Here is a 23,487-nt window from a genome sequence, read left to right as displayed (position 1 = left end):
ATACACATTCCTTCAGCTGAACCACTAGATTCTGAGCCAACAACCATATTTTAACCGAGCCACCGAGGTATGTACACAATACAGCCAAAAAATTGTCCAATTCTCACGTTACATAAAGATCCTAGAAAATGAAGTTCTTAATTTTTGTAGAGCTGGATGCTGCCATATTGTTTCATGATACGTCAAAATGTCATCCTATAACTAGTTTATCCAGTGGAGTCTCAAAAAACAAGGAATCGGGAAGAAAGCAAACTTATTTGGTTTAACTTTGAGAACAAAATGGAGTAAGATCTTGGTTTACTTCCTTCCTCTAAAGGCTTGGGAAATTTTCGTAAACAAAATTTGATTCACGTGAACCAACCGAAGTAAACAGCTGTCGTTATTATATATACAGTATAATGAAAATCAAGTAAGCATGTGTTTGCACATTTCTGACAACTCCTTTTCTTATCTGTCCTTTTTCTCCTTTTTTTGGGCCCATTCTTTTTTATTTATTAGTGTTGCTCCTTTTCTAATTAATGGATCCAACCAAGTGTAAAGAAAATATTATTTTGATTTATATTAATTTAACATGCTTTTTAAAAAAAATGTCAAAACACAAATTTCTGAATAACCCAATAAATATCGAGCCGTATTAGTCACCCACCACTAGATTCTTGTTCAAACTTGGGAACCTGGACATGCTAATATTCGTCTTCTTCCCATGGCAAAGTGCTCCAACTCAGGAGCCATATAACGGATATAACTTTGGAACCTTTGAACCTTTCCCTCAAAAGTTCAGGTTCATCATGTTAGTGACTACGTTTTTATGCAGTGACTAAAAAAAAAAACACTCTACGCGCTTGTCTTTAGACAGCTTTATAAATCTGAGCTTACTGGATTTGCAAGGCTTTACTTTTAAGAGTTGAGCTTTTGAATGTTCAGAGGCCCATTTGTTTTCTTAGTAAACGTAACATAACTGAAAGTTAGTGTTATCGTTACTACAGTTATTTTGAAATGACAATGTATATTGGGTCGATGAGAAAACTTAACTAGAAAAATTATCAGTGTCGCGGATAATCTTCTTGGAAGGGAGAACAATTGCTGCCACGGGTTTATCCGGGTATCCACCGCCTTCATCGATGATCAGTCTCAGACCATCGATGTGAAGCTTCCCATGGTGCCCGCTAACAACAACAGTATGTTTATCATCCAGCTCCTGAAGAATGTTTCAGATTTTAAAAGAGAGAATTCAAAACTGAGTAACATCTTTAACAAAAAGTTTGGCTCATTCAGTGGCTTACCTGTGGGATGTCCCAAACGTTTTTCCGACCACTTAGATGTTGTATTTTTGAAATGCTCGTGTCTTTAGCTCTCAAGAGCTTTAGTTGTTCTTCTACATTATCACCTTTCTCTAAACCAGCATGGACGGCTATCAACTTACAATGCTTAAGCCCTTCCTCTGTTTCTATACATACATCGTCCTGTGGTAGAATCAACAAATAGACACATGAGTTCTAATACTATACACTTTTCCGACGAAACATGCTTATACCTTCTAAAATATACATGGCTCTAACTTTCAAATTGGTTGCAACAGATTGACTAATAAGTTCATAGTTCGAGTTCTTATGGTTTTATAACTATTCAACCATTGTTCCTACAAACATCACAGTATAAAATGGTAGGAGAAAAGAGCCCTCACCTCTTCATGGACCCATACCATATTGGTCAAGAACTTCTTGTGACTCTCAGGCACTGCCTTCATCAAATCTATCAAGACATAAAAACAAACAAGTTTCAAGATCAATACCAAAGAGATCCCAAAACAGTTCCAAAATACCATAAATTCACTAGCAGAAAGATGAAAAATCACGAAAACATGTTACTTCCAAACAGCCCTGGTTCCAAACCGAGAAAGATTCAATTTTCAGCCGACCAAATTGCTCAATATTGAAATGTAAAGAGATCTAATCATACCCTGACCACCAAATTCACAAATTACAACGATACTTGAAATGAAAACCACTAATTATAAATTATAACTAGCACCTCGACAAAGGTGTAACAGCGAATTCTAATATGTACAGATTCAATCACAGCTTGATCAAGCAAAAACTAATTATAAACTATGAAGAACCGTTGACCCAAAAAAAAAAAAAGAACTATGAAGGAACACATTGATAGAGAATTATACCAGAAGATCCATGAGGAACACCATAAGATTCAAAAGTCGATCCAGCATCGTAAATCGATCCTTTATAAGGCATCCCTTTCACAGAATTGAACAGAGCCTTAATTTTACCAGCCCATCTCCGACCTTGGAGATGCATATCCTCGAACCCTTCACCTCTGTACCATCCTTCTCTCTCCTCGCTACCCTCGTACTCCTTCCACGTATCCTTCAAATCAGACCCATCTGAAGGACGAGGCAACAAACCCAGGAATCCAGAGAAGGCGAAGTCATGGTTCCCGGCGAGAAAGACGTGAGTTTGATCGGGATGTTTCTCCAGCAAAGAGATTAAAAAGTCGATGACTTTCCGGGTCTCGGGTCCACGATCGCAGTAGTCGCCGAGGAAGATGACAAGAGCTGTGTTGAAATCTGACGGGGCGATGGCTGATTGAAGGTTACGCCAGAGGTTACTGAGCTTCGATATGTATCCATGGATGTCTCCGACGCAGATCACCGTTGGTGGTTTTTGCGCCATCAGTCTCTGTTTCTTAATGATAATGTATTAGTGGGCTCTATGGGCCTGTGTCTCTTTATATATATGTTTCCAAATAATATCCATGTTCGATTTTTTCACACTGAAAATAATAGTAATATTTAATTATTAATAGCTGCTGTTGTTACCAAAAGAGTATTAATAATATTTAATATAAAAAGAGTATGGAGTTGTTAATAAATGAGATATTTTATTATGATGTCCAAATACAATATAATCGTAGTGTCTATTTAATGCATAACTTAGTTTTTGTTATCTTGTCTAGATTTTCTTGGTTTATGAAACTTACTTAAAACTCCAACTTGATCTCAGTTTTTAATCGTTGGGAAGACATGATGACGTAAATTTTTAACTCCATGAACATCTATACCTGGATTAGTTCCACAAAGAGAATCATCGCTCACATCATGTTTAATGTTAAAGAATACTTTGGTAACTTTGTATGAACGATGAAATAATATATTAAATTTTGCGGGAGATAATAAACGTGTATGGTTCGTCGTTTAGAGCATCTCCACTGGAGATACTCACAGCTTTGCTCAGTATTTTTAATTCGTATCTTCACTCTTCTCCAATGAGCTTCAAGTTTATATTTTTCTTCACCCGCTTTGCTCAATTGCCTTACTATTCTTAATAATTCATTACGGTTTTGGTATTGAATTAATGATTTTGACAAATTGATATGTTGATGAAACGTTTATGCTGTGAATGAATGTTGTTGCTTAGACCAATCTGTTAACTAATCGACGCTAATAACCTTTTTGCTGGCTTTGGTTCTTTAACAGTTTCATCGCATTTGAGCCTTGAAGACCAGAAAAAGGATCTTATCACATTGTTGCTTTGCCCTGCTTATCTGATTCTGTGGACAAGAGCTTTTCCGGAGGGTCCTTTTTGTGCTTATTATTCTCCATGGTAACTCTCACTCTCTATTTCTTGCTATGAATTGTGCTTGTTTGGTAACTTCTGAAAAGCCTTTTAAGGTGTGCCTGTACTGATTTGTCTTCATTGGTGCGCAGGCAAGTAATGAGAATCTACCACCTAATGTTATCAAGCAGCTTGCCAAGGAGCTGAAGAGTCTGGACGAATCCCCTCCTGATGGCATCAAGGTTGTGGTTAATGACGAGGATTTCTCACAAATATGTGCTGATATTGAAGGTTCTGAATCATGTAAATTTTTTTTTTTGTTAATTTTTTAATGTAATATATAAGTAATTGAAGAATTATTTTGTTATTTTGAATTATTTAATAATTTTAAAGATTTGATAAATAATAAAATTTAAAATTTGATAAATAAAGAAACCTTAATAAGAGTTCTCTAGTGTATAAGGCTGATTTTGTTTAAATTCTTATTGGATTGCTTTGATTATTTAAATATTAATTATATGATTAGTTTAATTTAAGCAACAGGAGTGGAAATGGTTTTATGTGCTATTAGTCTCGTTTCTAGGATGGATCGAATCTGGGTTAGTTCCTTCCAACTTTTCCCCAATTCTTCTTTACCACTGGACCACAGCTGTGCGGATACGAGATGACAATATCTTGAGGCCGACTAGCTAGTAGTTGGTTTAATAAAAAAAAATTAATAAAATTCTACTAATTTTTTGTCTTTAAAAAGTGCTAAGATTGATTCAATACTAAATAAATACACTTCAGATATTTTTCAATATAACATTTGTAGTTTTCTAATAAAATTTATCATAAGTCACAAGAATAATTCAATCGGTATATCTATCTCTTTCTTAAAGATTATTTGTAGATATGATAATTTTGGATGAGCAAAAGTACAAAATAAGAAAACAACGAAAGAGCAAACCGAATGCTTAGAAAATATAAAGACATGAGATACTTAATTAGAAATATTATCGGTGTCACGTATAATCTTCTTAGAAGGACGAACAATTGCAGCCAAAGGTTTATTCGCGTATCCACCGCTTTCATCGATGATCAGTCTCAGGCCTTCGATGTGAAGTTTCCCGTGGTGGCCGCTAACAACAATAGTCTGTTTTTCATCCAGTTCCTGAAGAAAGTTTCAGAGAAAACAAAATCATTCAAAGAGATTTCTAGTTAGGCAAATGTTAATTAATTAACACAAGTTTGGTTCTTTCAATGTTTTTGTTTAAACCTGTGGGATGTCCCAAACGGTTTTCCGACCAGTTAGAGGTTGTATCCTTGCCATGCTTGTGTCTTTAGCTCTCAATAGTTTGAGCTGTTCTTCTACGTTTTTTCCTTGCTCTAAACCAGCATGTACGGCTATCAACTTACAACGCTTTAACCCTTCCTCTGTTTCTATACAAACATCATCCTGCAATAGTATCACCAAATAGAAACATATGAATATGATAACTACTATAGTCTACAACACATTTTCCTCCGTAATTAATTAAGCTTATACCCCGCTAAATCAGACATCCTTTGTTTTATAGCCACTCAAGTTCTTTTCCTACAAACTTCACATGATGTAATGGTTAGAAGAAATAGCCCTTAATTAATTACCTCTTCATAGACCCATACCATATTGGTCAAGAACTTCTTGTGACTCTCCTGTACAGCATTCGTCAAATCTATCAAGTTAAAGAAAGGATTATATAAGAAAACAAGCAAGTTTTAAAACCAATGCAACGATCCCAAATAGTCTTTTTAAAATATCATAATTTCACTATCTCAAGAGATGACATGAAACCCCAAATCTAGAAAGCTTCAACCATTTAAAGTGTATTCACAGTTCGTGCCAAATAAAGTATAACGATACAGAGAAGAAGCAGAACACATCGGTGGAGAAATGTTACCAAAAGATCCATGAGGGACGCCATAGGATTCAAAAGTGGACACAGCATCGTATATCGATCCATTGTACACCACCCCATACTCTCCATAATCGAATTGAACCCTAATATTCCCCGCCCATCTCCTACTTTGGAGATGCATATCCTCGAACCCTTGAACTTTATACCACCCTTCTCTCTCCTCGCTTCTTGCATACTCTTTCCACGTTTCCGCAATATCAGACCCATCTGAAGGACGAGGTAACAAACCCAAGAACCCAGCGAAAGCGAAGTCATGGTTACCGGCGAGAAAGACGTGGGTCTGCACGGGATGTTTCTCCGGCAGAGAGATCAAGAAGTCGATGACTTTTCGAGTCTCCGGTCCACGATCGCAATAGTCTCCGAGGAAGATGACGAGAGCTGAGCTGAAATCTGACTTGAGAGTCGATTGAAGATTACGCCAGAGGTCATTGAGCATCGAGATGTTTCCATGGATGTCTCCGACGCAGATCACAGTTCGTGGTTTTTGGGACATCATTAGTCTTGTTTCTTGTGATGCAATCAATTCTGTGGTCGACGACTAAACATTGACAACAAAAGTCAACTGTTTCGATGGTTCTGCTTTTCACATGTCATCTTGACCGTTTAAATATCCACGTGTAATAGATCCTGCGGTCTACAGTCCTTTGACAGTTCGCTTTCCACGATCAATTTAATGATTTACTCAATGACTATTTTTTTTTTCATTAATAAAACGGACCATGGAAGATAGAGATATATAGTCAAAGTTGTCAATGATATCATATTCACGTTACTATTTCAGCATCATATCAAACTAGTTCGTTGAACATTCGATTTTTTCACGTAAACACGTTTTTGACATTGTTGTTAATGTTTGTGTTTGTGGAGTTTTATCAACAAAACAAAAAAAAACGCGGATGATACATGTGATACATGCATAACTAACATAAAGTTTAACAAGATATATCATGCCATCTCTAAAACGCTAACTACTATAAAATTTTATTCTTAATCATCATAACCTCAAATTTTTTATTATTCAGTCATAGTGGTTCAAAAAGCTAATATGTTTTTGGTGCTATAAAGCATGTTTTTTTATATTTGTGGGTGGTGGCTACTTGCATTATTTAGCTTCAACTAGCGTAGTGCAAAGTGCAAACACCAGAAAGAGTCAAAGAACATTATTAACATCGGTTTAGTCGAGACATGTCTGGTTCATAGCATAAGCAAGGACATCATATTTTTATATGTCAAAATTTATAGGCTAAGAAAATAATTGTTTTTATTAAGGAAAAAACGCATAGAAAGGAGCATAAATTTTAATTTCTGACTGGGGCATCTGAAAGCGTTGGAGCTCCCTGAGTCATGATCCTAGCTTATATAATTCACCTCCTTAATTCATTAACATCTCTTACGTTTTCCGGTTTATGATCATTAAAGATATTTATGTATAACATGACATAATTGAATGTGACGTATAGGTATATACGGCCAGAAATATTCGTGATTATGAATTCTTAATTACGTACATCTTCTTCTTAATTAATTATCTACGCACGCAATTCCATTCATTGCTAAATGATAAGCTCTTTTTACGGGACTCTTCACCAAACGCTACTTAATTGCTTACAAATTTATTACTCCATGTATACATCATCTCTTGACGAGATTCTCTTCCCCTTTCTGGTATTGTTCTTAATCACAAATATAACCTCTTCAATAATTAAAACCCAATTCATTCCCCTTATTCCTTCCTGAATCAAACAAGTGAGGTGGCATATATAAGTATAATGGTATATTTGAAATTGTTCCTTTTACTTCATGTAATTTGTCCTCTCTTTCTATTCACGTAATCCATCCCACGGTAGCTAGCTATCTCTCTATATATAATAATAATAATCACACAAGAAACACAATCGATCATAAACAAGAGAGAGAGGGAGAGATGGGAAACGTGAGATGGCTTCTCAACTTTCTCAACCATGCCAACAAGCAAGCAAGTGTTGAGAATCCTGACAAAAACGGTGTCGTAAAGGCCTCAAACAGTGGATTTAAGATGCCGTTGCATTACCCAAGGTACAAGAAGGAGGACTACGAGGAGATGGAAGAGTGGAGATTGGATTTGCTTCTTTCAGACTACGGACTTCTTGCCTTCCATGACAATACTCTCAATGAGAAGCGAGCTTTTGCAATCGGAGCTTTTCTGTGGCCTCATCACCCGTAATTTCCATCTCCTTCATCTATCTTCTTTATAGAGGTACGAGAGCCGAAGAGATGAAAGAAACCGTGATATCATTTTACCCCAAATATATGTCACGAGAAGATCTAAATATGTATCCTTAGTTTTCATTTGGTCACTTTATGTTGTCTATATAAGTTTAGCTTTGGATTTTGCATATATGAATATTCAGTTCAAGAAAATGTAGTTTTACAGCTTGTCATGGTATCAAAGCCTTCAGTCCAAATCTTCCCCAAATGAGATTGAGTCCAATTCATTATATTTCCTTACCTTGTGTTGCTATTATTGTACCAAAGAAAGAACAAAAAGAAAGGTGAAGATCCATTAATGTCATTATATAACATGATTCCTTGCATCCTCCACCCCTAATTTATGCCACGATGGTTGTCCGTGATTGGACTTCTTCAAAAGCATAAACTGCGAAAGCAAATTCTAACAGCAACATCTATATGTAATAATCATAGTAAACATTTCAAAGTTGATTTGTTAGGATGTGGCTAATCACTGTATCATTGAGATTTGCGCTAAATACTAGTACTATTAGGCCATTATTAATGGGAGAACACCAAGGGTGTTCTTAGCCCAAAAAAATTATAAAAATAATGAATAGTGGCTTAGAACACTTTTTTTAGTTCTTGATGTAGAACTGATCTAAGCCCAATTCTTATTTGACGTGGCTTCATGTGATTGGACGAGATTTTTTGGAAAAAAAGAAAATATTTCATTTATATAAGTAAGCAATTTAAATGTTAATTTATAAGTTTTTATAATTGTAATATGTTTAAAAATATTATATTAATTTATAAGTATATAATTGCTTTTATATAAGTATGCAATTTAAATGTTAATTTATAAGTTTTTATAATTTTAATATGTTTAAGAATATTATATTAATTTATAAGTATACAATTGCTTTTATATAAGTAAGCAATTTAAATGTTATTTTATAAGTTTTTATAATTTGTAAAATGTTTAAGAATATTATATTAATTTATAAGTATACAATTGCTTTTATATAAGTATGCAATTTAAATGTTAATTTATAAGTTTTTATAATTGTAATATGTTTAAGAATATTATATTAATTTATAAGTATACAATTGCTTTTATATAAGTAAGTAATTTAAATGTTATTTTATAAGTTTTTATAATTTGTAAAATGTTTATGAATATTATTTCACTATATCTTTATTCTAAGAACACCATAATTAGTTCTCCCATTTTTTTACCTATGATTTTAACAACTGATCTAACATTATTTTCACTATATATTTAATCTAAAAACATAAAAAAAAATTCTCCCATTTAATGATGTCCTTAAATTTTCATCGAGATTTGAGCTAATAACGCCAACGGAATCGAGATTTGAATTAATAACGCCAATGAAATTGAGATTTGAGCTAATAACTCCAAGTGTCTGACACTCTGAAAATATATGATTAACTAAATAATTATTTAATTTATCAATCTACCCACCATATAGTATACACGTTTATATAACAAATCTTTTGATTTTTTGGAGTAAAATAAATTAAACGGAGTTCGTCGTTATAGGAGAGGGCAGACAATTCCAACGTGATATATACGTTTTTTTCATGTGAGTTCGTCAGCAGGTCATTTTCTCGGATTATAATAGCTAATTTAGGAACGTTAAAGGTATGGATGATATTATTATAGTCTTTCCAATATGATTATTCTATTATCCACTAATACATAATAATGATATCCAATTGATCAATATGCCTTAAACAAATCGGGTCAAGTCCAATTCAGACACCTACACTCGATAGCCTTATCGCCACTCCACTATATATAAAACTAAAGTCACTTTCCTCTTAACATACCAAAAAGAAACTGAGAAAGAAGTTTTGATTCATCAATGGCGGAAGAGAAGAGCTACAAGTACGTGATCATTGGAGGTGGTGTAGCCGCCGTAAGTAAATTGCTTTGCTCCATTTTTCACATCTTTTTTTCGTTAACAAGATATATCTTATCGAATTTAAATCCGATAGTGACACAATACAACACAAATACAAATTAGTATATATAGATTATATATCTTTGTGTACTAACGTTTTTAATTTTATCAACTCGATAGCATTGTAGTTTGTTGATGATTATACCATTTTTTATCGACGAATCATCGCTTATTTCGCGGTTGTGCTTTGCTTTGGAATTTCTCTCTCTAGATCTCTTGGATTCTGCTCTCACTTTTTTTTTTTTTTTTTTTTTTTTTTTTTTTTTTTCTTTTTAATAACTAAGAAGTTTTGGATCTAGGTTCTCACTTTTACATAAAGTCCACTGTTTATGCTTTGATTTGACTTTTTTTTGGCTTTTGTTTTGGCATTTCCGAATCACAGGGTTACGCGGCGAGAGAGTTTACGAAGCAGGGCCTGAACCCTGGTGAACTAGCAATCATTTCCAAGGAACCAGTACGTTTTCAGACACCTATTTTAGACTCCTGAACCCTGGTGTCTCCTAGAAATAAGGCCATAACCATGTTTTGTTTTGTGTGTTTGTCAATAGGTGTCTCCTTTTGAGCGTCCTGAACTAACCAAAGTATATATTGACCTCTCAGGTAAACCTTTTTAACTATATAACATCTCTGTCAATAGATTTAACTATTATTTCCTTACAAGATTTTGGTTTAACTTGGATCACCATTACAGTCAATCCGACCCTTGCGAGTGTCTATTGCTGTGCTGGAACTGGTGAAGAGAAGCAGTACCCTCATTGGTACAAACAAAAAGGTAATGTTTTGGTTTCCGTCTTCTCCAAGAAATCTCGGTAATTTTCCACTCGCAATGTTTTTGGTGATTCTGAGATAATTTTTCATTTACAGGGATTGATCTAATTGTGAGCACAGAGATAGTCAAAGCAGATCTTGCTTCCAAGGCACTTGTTAGTGATGATGGAACAATTTACAAGTACCAAACTTTGCTCATTGCAACCGGTTCTACTGTGAGCACAATACTTAACCTTCTCTCTCTCTCTCTCTTTGTTACGTTCTAAGTTCCTCTTGCGACTGATCTCAATATATTTTGCAGTACGTCAAACTGTCAGAACTTGGGATCCCAGAAGCAGATGTTAAGAATATATTCTACCTAAGAGAAATCGATGACAATGATGAGCTTTCGTTAGCTATGGAACTATATGTGCAAAACGGACAGGCCGTGGTTATTGGCGGCGGTTTCTTAGGTCTTGAGATGAGTTCTTCTCTAAAGGCTAATAACCATGAAGTGACCATTGTTTTTCCAGAACCTTGGATTCGTAAGTTTTATGCTTAACAAAAAATAAAATTAGCTAAATAATTTTACATTGGATATATATTAGTAGGTTCATTTCAAGATACTAGGAGTTATCAGTTTTGCAAAAGAAGTTTTCATTAACATAGATATTTTCCTCTGTTTGATCGTTGCATAGTGAACCGGTTTTTCACCCCGGAGATGTCTGCATTCTATGAGGCTTACTTAACCAACAAGGGAATCAAAATCATCAAGGGAACCGCTGTCACCGGATTTAACACCAACTCAGATGGAGTGGTCACGGAGGTCATACTAGAGGGTGGAAGAACCCTAGAAGCTAACATTGTGGTCGCCAGTGTCGGTGGTAAACCGGTCACCTCACTCTTCAAAGGCCAACTTGAAGAGGAGAAGGGTGGAATTAAGGTCTGTGTTATTCAAAAAAAAAAAAAAAAACAGAGCTCTTGTCAATTACCATTATTAGTAGTGAGTGATTAATGATTATTCGTTATTATTGTAGACTGATGGGTTCTTCAAAACAAGCCTACCTGACGTATACGCACTTGGAGATGTAGCCACATTCCCCATGAAAATGTATGGCGAGATGAGGCGTGTTGAACACGCCGACAATGCTCGCAAATCTGCTGGACAAGCAGTCAAAGTAAGAGCCTTACCAGCTTGATTCTTTAATCGAATATATATACCGATCGATCGAACTCTTTTGACCTAATGATGCGTATCTCTATGGTTCTTGAAGGCAATCAAAGCAGCTGAGGAAGGGAAAACTGTTCCAGATTACGATTATCTTCCCTATTTCTACTCTCGGTTTTTCGACCTCTCGTGGGAATTCTATGGGGACAACGTTGGAGAATCTGTAATCTTTGGAGATACTGACCCCAAAACTCCAAAGCCTAAGTTTGGGACGTATTGGGTTAAAGACGGGAAAGTAGTTGGAGTGTTTCTCGAAGGAGGAACTAAAGAGGAATACAAGGCTATTGCTAAAGTGGCACGAGGACAACCTTCCGTTGAGAGTCTTGACGTGTTAGCCGAGGAAGGTCTTTCTTTCGCCACCAAGTTTTAACAGCACCACTCTTTGTCTCTTTGAGACTTTGGGTCTTAGCTTGTTTGGTTTAAGTCAGATTGATGTAACAATCTCTCCTTTATCCTTTGATTTCATATCGAGTCCCTTTTTTATATTTGGGTTAATATAATTATGTATTTTATTTGGTTTGATCGAATCATTGGATTTTAAGTTCTTACAATATTCGAAATATGATAGATATTCAGCTTTGGATGCACGTGAACACATGACATTTGTCATATGCATTTAATTAAACTGTAACAACTTTTTTTTTAATGTCCAACAAAACTTAAATTGATATAATTTTATGAGAATCAAATATCAAAATATAAACCTGATTTAGAAGGTTTTTTTTTAATAGGCAAAGTACACTCATAACTCAATTTAAATTAATTAATTAATTAATGATAACACGTACCAAATCACACCCTTCGCTAAAACTCTTATTTTAACAACAGAATCGTGCTTCTCACTATCCCAAAAACCTCCCGGTATATCACTCTCCTAGGGTTTATCTGACCCGACCTGAAACTTAATTAGATCTGCTTCGATCCCTATGATTCTCATTGGAGTAGCTGCAGAAGGAAAATAAATTGAATCTTTGCTCGTTTTGATAATCAAATTATTATTTTATTATTTTCTTGTGTGTAGGAGAAATAAAAAATTGGAACTTTGTGTTTGTTTACAACATGGAACATGTGAGATTTGTCGATCTCTATAGAGAGCTGATAAAAAAAATTGGGACTTGGTGTTGTTTTCTATGTTGCATCGAATCTAAATCCACTGACAAAATCCTTTTCTCTAAGTATTTTAAGCTTCTCTAGTCTCAAGTTATCAATTTAAGACCAGCTTGTGATTGAAAAAGATCAATAGAAGCTTTTTAATATTCTTATAACCAATTGCTTTTATCCATGACTTCAACGATCCTTATAATATGCACCATATAACCAGCGAGCGCTTGACTTGAAAACTCTCTTCGCTACAAAGACAAGACGAGACAAATGTTATAAACACAATTTAGTGAAGGAAGACATAGAAACACCAATGATGGAAAATATTTTAATTTAAGTCTTACTCTTAAATCCAAACTTCCTTGAGACTTTTATGTAAAACCGAGTAAACAGATCTCCATCCTTCTTCGGTCGGATGAAAGATGTCCCAAAAGAAGGCACCTTTTGGATCTTCACAAATTGTGTACTTTTTCTCACCCTTCTCGTCCACGTTTGAGCAGTCGTGATTGCTGTCGATCCCAACACAACACGGTTCCAGCGGGTTCCCAAACCTTGTAACACCTGGCGATTCACAAACCTCGTAAAATATTTTGAATAAAAAAAAAAAAAAAAAGATTAACATTTTTAGGATCCAAAATTTCAACTTTTTTTTTTTTTGGTTTACCCGGTTCCGATCCTTTGTTCTTGAAAACGGTCAAGAAGGCGTTGTAGTGATCAAGGACGACGAAAGTGGAGGGCTTGGTCTCATTGTTAAGCCTGGCGACGGCTTTATGCAACAAATAGTTGTGAAGATTCGTTGATATGTTATCTGTGGCGTTGCAACGTTGGAATGAGGTAAAGACGGTGATGCTAGGGAGGCATCCGAGTGGCTGCATTGAAGTAATCGCTATCTTCTTCACTCCTAACTTGTGGATGCGTCTCGCGTTTACCTCAATTTGACCAACGACTTGCTGCATGAATGCCGGTAACTCCTACAAGAACAATTTGGCTTTACTTTTGCATGTCATGCATATTTACGTTTACAATTTCTAACAAAATTTAAAGTATTATATTATTTTATTTTTTTTGTTTTAATTAATGTTTTCATATTGAAAAATGGGATCCTAGTTAAGTGCGGACCGAAATATATATGGTGTTTACTTACGGTCAGTGGGCGTTTTAGGGCCATGAAAGTGGCATAGTCGTTGCCGGCGACGCTGACGAGAGCGAGGGAAGATGGGAGATGGGAGGGAGAGTAGATATTGCCGGCGGTAAGGATGCGTTCAAAATAATCAATCTGAGTTGTCATGTTTGGCAATGGATTATCTTTAGTCTTAAACACTCCTGTTCCTCCGTATGCATAATTCATCCCGTACAATAGCCGTTCCTTTCCTGCGTAATCCTTCCACGTGTATGGGATCGGTGACTTAATCCCCAAGTATCTTGCTGCACACAACGGATGAAAAGATTGGTGTAAAAATTAAATCAAAAACGTTATAGTTGTCCAAAAATTAACACATCGTAAATGCAAATAATGTGTAGAATTTTTAAAAAAGCGAAAAATAAAAATACGTGTATACTGCACATGGTAATTTTACTGATCATGAATTCAAACAAAATGTGCAGTTTCTTGTCTTTTTTATTTTTACAAAGAGATTGAATACTGCACATGGTAATTTTACTAATCTAATACAAAACCATACCCAATAAATGTTGAATAAATTTTCTAGTGTATGTACTGAACTTATATATTTCCACGTCAGCATTATGGTAGCTAGTAACAACATACTCATACTTTTTCCTTTTTTGATACGTTAGGATATTAATCTACCTACGTAACCTAAAACAGTATGGCCGGAGCCCATACGTTAGGATGTTAGTGTTGGTGTTGAATTTTGGTGGCCGAACCACATCATCCATATCCTCATTTATTGTGAACAAAAAAAAAAGTGTGTGAGAGAGAGTCAGAGAGAACCTAGAAAATCGGTGGCGACACGGCCATCCGAGAAACGACCGGAGGGTTTTTGTGGGAAAGTGATGCCGTAAGGAATTTTCCAAGAATCGGAGAGAGACTTCCTTATGTTTCCTGTATCTGCATAGGAATCTCCGAACACGAACAGCCTGTTCGGTCTCAAGCTCTTTGAGTTACTATGTTGAAGATGATCCGATTCAGCACCTTCAAAACATTAATCATTAGTAATGGGTTTCAGAGAATCCATTTATGTGATTAATTAAGAGCTATATATTTAGATGAATATGCTCTATAATTACCTGAGAAGAAACATAAGAATGAGAACAGAAAGAGAGAGATAAACAGATTTAGAGACTCCATTGTTGTTGGTGTATGAGGTATCAGATTCAAACCAAGAAGAGGCTTTTTGTGTGTGTGCATGTGTGTGTGTGTGTGTTTGTTTGATGTGTTAAAGTAAGCAAAGTGGAGCGAAAAGAGGAGGAAGAAAAGTATACATGTGGTGAGGATACGTTTGAGGAGAGGCCTTTTGTGAACTTTTTTATTTTTATCACTTACACATTGTCTTTGGCTTTGTAGTGACAATTACCAAAAGAGAGAATTAAAAAGAAGGTTAATAATTAACAACAATGATTTGGTCAACTGAAGAAGGTTCATAATCATAATGCTACCGGCAAAAGGTTTCACATATTTTTGTGAAAAACCAATATTCCCTTTTTCTCGTAAAAATTGATGTTTTGAGATATTTTTTTGTCACACAAAGATTGATGTTTTGTAAATTTCAAGAAGTAATCATTCAAAATATTTAAAATTTTGAATTGTTATTGGTTTAAAATTAAATAATATTTCTTTAGTCAAAGAAAAAATATATTTAAACTCAATAATCATTATTTTCTTAAATGTGTAAAAACTTCTAAACATCAATTTTATGAGACAGAGGGTATAAACATTTCATGCTTTATTTTTTGTATAATATAAAACTCATACGGTAAACGAATTGAAATAAAATTAGTTTTTTAATCAAGAAATGATTGAGACCATAATACTAATTGGAGCGCACGTCTAGACGTAGTGCCCTTCCACACATTACACATATATAACATAATTTCCTCCCTTAACCAAAAGGTCTCAATTTATATATTATATATATGAAGTAGTCTTTCTTACATCAGAGAGCATTGTCTCAAAATCATCGAAACAAAAGAGAAGTCGTCATGGCGCAGAAGATCACAACGTTGGTTCTGCTAATCGAAATATTATTTCTGGTGAGTTGTGTGAGTCATATCACCACGACGACGGCGTATAACGACGTTGATGTGATTCACGTTGCCGGAAAAGTTATGTGCCAAGACTGCTCTCTGAACTACGGCGAATGGATCAACGGTTCTGAACCCATCAAAGGTATACATTAATAGTTCCAATAAATTTGATTTTCTGTATTAATCACTCATAACATAAAAATTCAAACATCAGTTATGGTTGTTGTATGACCAAAACTTATTAATTACGGTTTACATCTAGAAAGGCTATGGCCAAGACAGAAACTAAATATCACGTTCAAAAATATTGAAAATAAGTTTTCTTGTTATTTGTTTTTTTTTTTCTGTTTCTTATATGCAAACCGTGAGAAAACTCTCAAGACCACCGGCTTTAATTAAACAAATTATTCCACTTTGAATCTTTCAGGGGCAGTGGTATCAATCACATGTATGGACGAGAGGAGAAGAGTAAGATACTATGGCAGCGACAAGACAGATGAGAGAGGCCAGTTCGATCTAATCGTCAACAATGTCCTCTACGGCGGGAAGGATCTCAAGCCTCAACAATGTAATGTCCGGCTAGTGTCTTCTCCGGACCAGTCATGTGACATTCCGACCAATTTTGGGGATGGTCTAACCGGAGTGAAGCTAGTTCGACCATTCATGGTTTTCAAGGATCTGGTTAAGTATGTGGTCGGACCATTTTATTATACCACTCCCATGTGTGAGACGCCCAAATTTGAAAACAATTACTAAAATTCGGAAGGTTTCGACTTTCTTGGCTGAGGTCATTTAAACTTCGTGGCCTTTCATTAACATTATATATATATTACTCAAATACAGTATTCGTAATGTGGCATGTTTTTGCTTCCGTAATTCTGGTAATTCTTGTACATGTCAATTTAAACTATACTCGTCAAAAAAGAACCAATTACAATATATTTTCCCTTGTAATAGGCCTCTTCCAATTAGAAGATTTCCTCTAGTAAATTATCAAGTACTAAAAGTGATAAAATGGAAGCAACAAATAGCTGAAACTTTTGTGGAATGAAACTAACATCGTAAAGTGAAATAAATTAACATCGTTTAACCAAATTACGAGTACCAGTTGTGACTCGATATATTTTTTAAACTGGCCGGTACCCGTTGTCGACCAAAAAAACAATGCTTTTTTAATTTAGTCTCAAACAGAAAACGGAAATCACACTATAAAGAGATTCGGAAACAAATTTTGACAAAAGCATGCACATCTAAGATCTTAGGCCCGACTATTCTGCAAAAAAATTATTTAGATAGTCAATGATAAACATATAAAATCTCCAATAAAACAAAACTACACCCCATTTTAATTTATATCTCAAATTCTGATATTCCTTCCTTTTATCCCTCACACAAAGAACACCATACTACGGGACTGGATACACCACAAACATAATAGAGATAAACAAAACGTAGATAAGAGAGAGTATTACATAACTCGAGAGGTACATAATCTGCTGATTCCGAGGGGAACCGAAGCTTGCCAAAGGATAGAAGTTGCCCAATTTCGAGAGGGAGATAAACAAAACTCGCTGTCTGAATCAGCTGTCTCTTCATCATCAGCCTTCTGCAATCTTCATTGCTCCATATCATAAAACACTTTCCTTACATGAACACAAAACCGCTTAACTGTAGAGGGTATTCAAATTTGTTTTGTACATAGGCCATCCCCTAGAGATATGAATAACATCTAGATAATTAAACTAGAGGTTTTTCATTCTTCGTCGCCTTAGGGGATGGCCATTTTTTCTTCTGTTTTGTGTTGTTTTTGTGCCAGATTTAAGAGAGGGTTCAACAATGGAGGCTTGCTAGGGGGGTTTTATAGCTTTTACTTCACTTTTTTTTTTTCTGTCTTTGGTCATGAAGACATTTTAAAAGATACACACACCTAAACCACATATTACATAAGCTTTATAGTGTTCTTTCCACCTTTTCTCATTTCTTTTTCGTATAAAAAACTAACTTTTTTGTAACAATTAACCAATATATTTCATGTTTGTTAATTAATGCTCTTTATAAATGATATATATTGTATAAAATGATGAATCTTTTGTATGCTGTTAATAGATCGTATATGTTTTTATGTTTTGGTATCATATGTATCTATACACGTATTTAGCTTGCATGTCTTATAACATTATTCTAGTTTTTTGTTTTGCCTTCCAGATTTTACGTACTGTTAAACAATAAAACAAAACAAATAAAGAATGGAAAATACTGTAGATTATTGGTGAACTTAAGTAAAGGGGAATAAATATATGGTGTAAAGACTAGAGCATGAAAAAGTAAATTAAAAAATATAAGTGGAAGCAGATGATGGAAACAAGGGGAGTCTTACGTGAATATGCTTGGAATTTTGGATCATCCGATGGAATATGCCATTACCAATATTGCCTTTTTCAGTTTTCACAGACATAAACTAATACACTCATCAGCTGATGACATGTTCAAAAATTACGTAATTTCTTTATTCAATACTTTAAGTCATGTACCTGAGCTGTCACGTAGTCACGAACCTAATTAATTCTTTAAATTCTTCATAAACAGTAAAGTTATTCATTTTTATTACGTATGCAATCTTTGTGATATATATTCGTATCTAACTGCGTGTCATGGTAATAAACTAATAACTTGATTCGTTTTGTTAAATTAAAAAGGACTCTTTCATTTTCCTTCTTATAAGAAACAAGAGTCCCAAAATATTTTCAGACATAATAGGACGCAACGCATTACGTTTATCTTTGCTGGAACGATTGATCACCTAACTAACAAAGCTTAGTGATTTATTTGGTTGTGTTTATTGTGCTCCAAAATTTCGTGTCCACCTAGTTGATAACCCAAAAAAAAAATTGGTTCTACCTAGTGATCGGCCCAAACTTTCAAAATTCTCAAAATCACTATTATCCTAAAATTTCAAATTTCCAAAAAAAAAAAAAAATTGATTAGTGTCTACATATACGTACATATGTCTTAATCTAGCATTAGGATTTTGTTTTGTTTTGTTTTAGGTATTTCGCATTCCTTAAAAAATTTTGCAAAAGGAAAGCTAGCAGAAAAGGGTAACAGAAATTAGGGAAATTGAGGGTTGATGAATGGGGGCAAGTAAATGATTCGCGTGTGCATAGGAAAAGCGCACTAAAATTGTGGGAGACCGAACCGTTGTCAAACAATGAGCGCCGTTGACACAACTCTTACTTACAATCCTCAACAATTCCTTTGATTAAATTAAATGAAATTGTTGCTAAATCCCCCGGCCCATTCAAGTTGGCTTCAAAAATGTATCATGTATGTGTTCCTAAATCTCAAGTTAGTTAGATGGGAAAAAACAAAAGAGTAATGTTCAGGCTACGGTATTTGTGTAATTAAAACCAGAGCAAGTATTTGTTATCGCGAATCTTCATCGTTTTCATCAACATTCCCATTAGCTTCGTCTAAACTATAAACATCTACATACAATATTTTGCGCTTCAAAATCTGTCAATTGTTTATTTAGGCTTCTGAAGCCCAAAAGGCCGAAACTATCAGTAGTTACATTAAAAAAAAAAAAAAAATCAAACTAGAAGTTCCTTTTTTTTAACGTGTTACAGTAGTAGTAAGTCACGGACTCTGTATACCGTATGTTTTGGGTGGGTGATATAACAGAGTATGAAAGTGACAGGAGAACAATGCATGATCAAAAAGTTTTGTACGATGTTTTTGAAATCAAGAGAATGATGTTCTGTCAATCTGTCTCTTTAATAATACTGTTTTGTCCTCCGAAATCTCCACACAAGGTTAATAATGGGTTTTTTTTTTCATTTACCAAGGATAATAGTACAATCCGTATATTTAAATATTGATACAAAAACAATATTAATACATTGCACTCAAAATTTTAAATTTCACAAATAAATACTTTTATTTCTTTTTATTACTACCGAATTTAATAAAGCTACATTTTAAGTTTATAAATAGCAGATTGGTTTCAATAGGATTTAATTCTCTGGTACCTCTATCTGAAAAATTCTTTTCTCCATATCCACTTTAATTCTACATATCCCTCTTCTTTAATGAAAGGACGAAACTACCCCTCTAACAATTTTTAAATAAAAATCGAACATCCTAGGTGTACCAGTTGTACCCAGTTGTACCCAATAGGATTCGAACCCTGGACGCGCGCGCGTGCGCATGAAGCTCGCAACAACTGAGCTACTATGTTTTTCGTTGAACATTTACTGGTTTAATTATATTTAACCTTTAACAACCTTTATTAAGGATAATATTGTCTTTTTAACATCAAGGGGTTTTTGAGAAAATGTTTTGATGAAAGAGGGTATGAGAGTTTAGTCCGTTTCAATATGGATTTTACAACTACAAAATTTCATCAAAAACTTTAGAATCATAGTCCTAATCAAAAAATTTAGAAAGCTTTCTTTGTGATGTTATGGAAAACTCACTTTGAAAGCGTGATGAAAGTATGCTTTTTATTTCACTTTTCCATATTATATATGCAAGGTTTATTTTCGAAAAAATCTATAAAAGTCATATAATAATTTAAGTAACATTTATACATACAAATATTAAAAATGAAAATTTTATTTTAGTGTGATTTTATGGTATTTCTCTAAGCTTTGCCATATTATATTTTAAAATTTTGTATGTGGAATCCTAAGTTTTTTTGTTGGTTGCTTTGAGCCATTCATTTGCTTAATAGGGACATCCTTCTTAGTGTCTAATTCATTAAATTTATTCAATCATAATCAAAACATATATATATATATATATATATATATATATATATTGGCATTGATATGGTAAATCAGCCAAACATGCAACCACTAGTTAGAATTTAGAAGAATACATTGACTTATTAGGATTGGCCTTAGAGATATTATATTAATTATTAAGGTCCATTAGGACATAAACAAGATTATCACTAAGCACTTTGGTCATAATCCACATGATAATCTAACGCTATGATATTGTAATCTATACTTAACTAAGTTATCTACTGATATTTGAATATGATTAGATATTGATGCCTTCATAAGTCCCACAAGAGATACATAAGAATAATATATATGATCTATCAAAAAATGAAATCTATAGAAAATATTGTGCTAGATTTCAATCCACGAAAGAAGTTTCATCAAAATTTTAAATCAATAATTGATATTGTGACTCGATTTATTATCCGTTGAGGTGCATGAACTTTTTGTTTAAACAAAATAACAATTAATTTTGTAAAAATCCATATGGACTTTGTAACTTCCTATCTGTTTGCAGGTAAACATATCATTTTCAATACTACTTGGTAGGGTTATCGTGTGACTCTGTGAATTGGGGCACACCACATGCAATTTGACCGAGACTAATCATGAGCGCGGTATACTTTTGAACAGCATTTAAAATATACATTATTTTTTAAATACTTTAATGAAATAAAAGGTGGAAATGGTATTTACTTGCTGCAGGTTATATATGCTATGTAAAAACTCATCTCGTATAGAAAACGGTCACTTATCAACTTTAATGAACGATACGTTGTTAATATCGTCTAAAGAACCTATTCTATTTGTCATTGCATGAAGAATGCAATGGACGTGACTAGACCCAACGCAAAATACTAAATTAAATACCATTAAAGATATTAGTCTTAAAGTATAAATAGTCTAGAATTATACACAATGTGACATCAATCATGGGGCCAACAAAACCTATATTCGCTTAATTTTGTAAGAGCAATGGCTCTAAAGCTTGATAAATCTAACAATTTTACTAGTCAAATATATATATATATATGAAACAAGTTTGGTCGGCATCTAGCAAGAGAAGAAATGCCCATTTTTTAAGAATACCTCCCAATCGTGTCATATGAATTTACTTTACACTCGATATCTAATATGTAAACGTTGTCCTCTCTAGTGGTTGGTTGGTAAGTAAATTATGAGAATTTTACACCATATTTTATTGAATTAGATGGTAAATGTTTTGTAACTTCGAACATGTTTCAGGTCAAATTGTCCGTGGTAACCACGTGTATTGTGCACTTGTCACTATTGCGTTTTTTGACTATTTTTTTACCAAATCCTCTAGCTATGTCTTCCTCCAACGCTAGAAACTTGTTTGTTAATTTTAAAATATATTAAAAAAGAGAGGAAATATCGTTGTAAATCTGCGGCTAATATCTACAAATTATGCTTATAATAAACCTCCAACTTGCTGTTAAATAATATTCACTAATAATATCACTTGCTTAATTAAAAAATTGGATGCGTCGGCATAATTTGAAACATGGTCGTTTGTTAAAAACAAAGGGCACAAACTGTTATTAATTAGAACTATGATAACGGTTAATATAAACACTTTCAATTCATATAAATATATTATTATTTGATTGCTATATTTAATTTTCAAGTACTGCGATGGTGAGATGGTTCATATCAAGACAGAAAGAATATACCTAGTACCAAAACAAGTTCCACAAATGTGTTTATTCTAGGAAATGAGAAGGTATGGTCTACTTAAAAGGAATTTAAAAATTGAGATCGAGTCATTGTTCCAATGGCATTGGCTTTGTCACACGTAAATGGTTTTAGGCTACGGGAGACTAATTTCTTTTTGGACGTTTTCCGTAAGGTATCCGGATGTCAAGTACGTATCGAACTATGAGTAGCCAATGGTTTGAAGTTTATATATCTTCAGAACATACATCATTTTCATACTATTTGCTTCTCTAATTCAATTCACTGAACATATCTCCGCGTTAAACTACAGTTAAAAAAGAAATTAATGATTGATGATGAAGAATGTTTTTTGGTCTCGCAAAATTAATAAATTAAAAGTAATGGGAAACTGGAATTAACAACAAAGAGAAAACGACAACATAAATGGAATTTTCTTTGAGTTAGTGGTAGCCAACCCCACTACTTGCATCGGTGGCTTTGGTTAATTGTCTGATTTTAGATACAATGTAAAATTAAGTTCTTGGATAGCTAGGTAGATATTATGTAATTCTTGATTTTAAAAACGAAAATATGATATAAGTTGATTGATTTCTTCTTCATCTTTCTATAGTGTGATCGCCTCGACTGACAAGTCTACAAATAAAGAGAAAATATAAGTTATAAATGCTAATACGCTGTTTTAAAAAAACTTCATAAGGGTTAGGGTAAGATCGATGTTATTTCTATACTTTTGGTTTTTGTCGCGTTTTCTTATGTAATTCTTAAGTTGTACGTTGCATGGGAAAATCATACTTTTTTTGTTCTGTTATGTTATAAAAGTAGTACTTTTATAATGTTAATCAAGCTTCCTTTTTTTTTTTTTTTGGTTAATACTTTTCAGGCCTTTAACTTATAATAAACGAAGTATAATTAACTTGTCTGATCACTAATCCCAGCATCATTATAATAATCCACCGAAAAAGATATGTAAAAGTGTTAATCATATAGCACATCACAACGACTATCATTTAGCAC

General features: G+C 33.9%; 7 protein-coding genes across 10 annotated transcripts; 3 read left to right on the top strand and 4 right to left on the bottom strand.

Moving 5' to 3' along the window:
• Positions 1 to 857: 857 nt before the first annotated feature.
• On the bottom strand, positions 858 to 2,786 carry LOC104758071 (tyrosine-protein phosphatase RLPH2-like). The gene is made up of 4 exons (XM_087482185.1): positions 2,177 to 2,786; positions 1,685 to 1,752; positions 1,284 to 1,463; positions 858 to 1,198 (listed from the first exon to the last, which is right to left on the bottom strand). Exons 1-4 carry the CDS (start codon positions 2,685 to 2,687, stop codon positions 1,028 to 1,030), a joined length of 930 nt encoding a protein of 309 aa, XP_087338311.1. The 5' UTR covers positions 2,688 to 2,786; the 3' UTR covers positions 858 to 1,027.
• A 1,630-nt stretch (positions 2,787 to 4,416) lies between these two features.
• On the bottom strand, positions 4,417 to 6,218 carry LOC104758152 (tyrosine-protein phosphatase At3g09960-like). 4 transcript variants are annotated; one of them, XR_015557833.1, is made up of 4 exons: positions 5,492 to 6,072; positions 5,098 to 5,246; positions 4,828 to 5,007; positions 4,417 to 4,722 (listed from the first exon to the last, which is right to left on the bottom strand). XR_015557833.1 is itself a non-coding variant. In XM_087451186.1 (4 exons), the coding sequence occupies exons 1-4, from the start codon at positions 6,003 to 6,005 to the stop codon at positions 4,552 to 4,554; spliced, it is 933 nt and encodes a 310-aa protein (XP_087307312.1). In that variant the 5' UTR covers positions 6,006 to 6,218; the 3' UTR covers positions 4,417 to 4,551. The 4 variants fall into 4 exon arrangements, 2 of the variants coding, with proteins under 2 accessions (XP_087307312.1, XP_087307315.1); XR_015557831.1 differs by having other exon boundaries at positions 5,098 to 5,266; positions 5,492 to 6,069; XM_087451186.1 differs by having other exon boundaries at positions 5,199 to 5,266; positions 5,492 to 6,218.
• Positions 6,219 to 7,318: 1,100 nt separating this feature from the next.
• Positions 7,319 to 7,964, top strand: LOC109132950 (uncharacterized). Its single transcript, XM_019245429.2, has one exon. It carries the CDS (start codon positions 7,434 to 7,436, stop codon positions 7,710 to 7,712), a length of 279 nt encoding a protein of 92 aa, XP_019100974.2. The 5' UTR covers positions 7,319 to 7,433; the 3' UTR covers positions 7,713 to 7,964.
• Positions 7,965 to 9,162: 1,198 nt separating this feature from the next.
• On the top strand, positions 9,163 to 12,267 carry LOC104757987 (monodehydroascorbate reductase 3). The gene is made up of 9 exons (XM_010480811.3): positions 9,163 to 9,660; positions 10,088 to 10,159; positions 10,254 to 10,305; positions 10,397 to 10,477; positions 10,570 to 10,688; positions 10,775 to 10,997; positions 11,151 to 11,395; positions 11,490 to 11,630; positions 11,727 to 12,267. Exons 1-9 carry the CDS (start codon positions 9,607 to 9,609, stop codon positions 12,048 to 12,050), a joined length of 1,311 nt encoding a protein of 436 aa, XP_010479113.2. The 5' UTR covers positions 9,163 to 9,606; the 3' UTR covers positions 12,051 to 12,267.
• Positions 12,268 to 12,727: 460 nt separating this feature from the next.
• On the bottom strand, positions 12,728 to 15,291 carry LOC147949515 (GDSL esterase/lipase At3g09930). The gene is made up of 6 exons (XM_087482045.1): positions 15,032 to 15,291; positions 14,736 to 14,936; positions 13,926 to 14,206; positions 13,446 to 13,752; positions 13,126 to 13,342; positions 12,728 to 13,029 (listed from the first exon to the last, which is right to left on the bottom strand). The coding sequence occupies exons 1-5, from the start codon at positions 15,150 to 15,152 to the stop codon at positions 13,128 to 13,130; spliced, it is 1,125 nt and encodes a 374-aa protein (XP_087338171.1). The 5' UTR covers positions 15,153 to 15,291; the 3' UTR covers positions 12,728 to 13,029; positions 13,126 to 13,127.
• A 559-nt stretch (positions 15,292 to 15,850) lies between these two features.
• Positions 15,851 to 16,942, top strand: LOC104757745 (proline-rich protein 3-like). Its single transcript, XM_010480548.2, has 2 exons — positions 15,851 to 16,130; positions 16,416 to 16,942. The coding sequence occupies exons 1-2, from the start codon at positions 15,944 to 15,946 to the stop codon at positions 16,742 to 16,744; spliced, it is 516 nt and encodes a 171-aa protein (XP_010478850.1). The 5' UTR covers positions 15,851 to 15,943; the 3' UTR covers positions 16,745 to 16,942.
• Positions 16,943 to 17,256: 314 nt separating this feature from the next.
• IPS1 (induced by phosphate starvation1) lies at positions 17,257 to 17,966 on the bottom strand. Its single transcript, XM_087463664.1, is given in 3 exon segments — positions 17,257 to 17,390; positions 17,393 to 17,601; positions 17,932 to 17,966. Coding segments are annotated over 3 exon segments (378 nt in total).
• Between the last annotated feature and the right edge of the window lie 5,521 nt (positions 17,967 to 23,487).

The sequence above is a fragment of the Camelina sativa genome, chromosome 1 (genome assembly GCF_030686135.1).
Source record: "Camelina sativa cultivar CO46 ecotype springtype chromosome 1, ASM3068613v1".
NCBI lineage: Eukaryota > Viridiplantae > Streptophyta > Magnoliopsida > Brassicales > Brassicaceae > Camelina > Camelina sativa.
The sequence above is the reverse complement of the archived record's forward strand: the minus strand, read 5'-3'. Positions and strand labels throughout refer to the sequence as shown.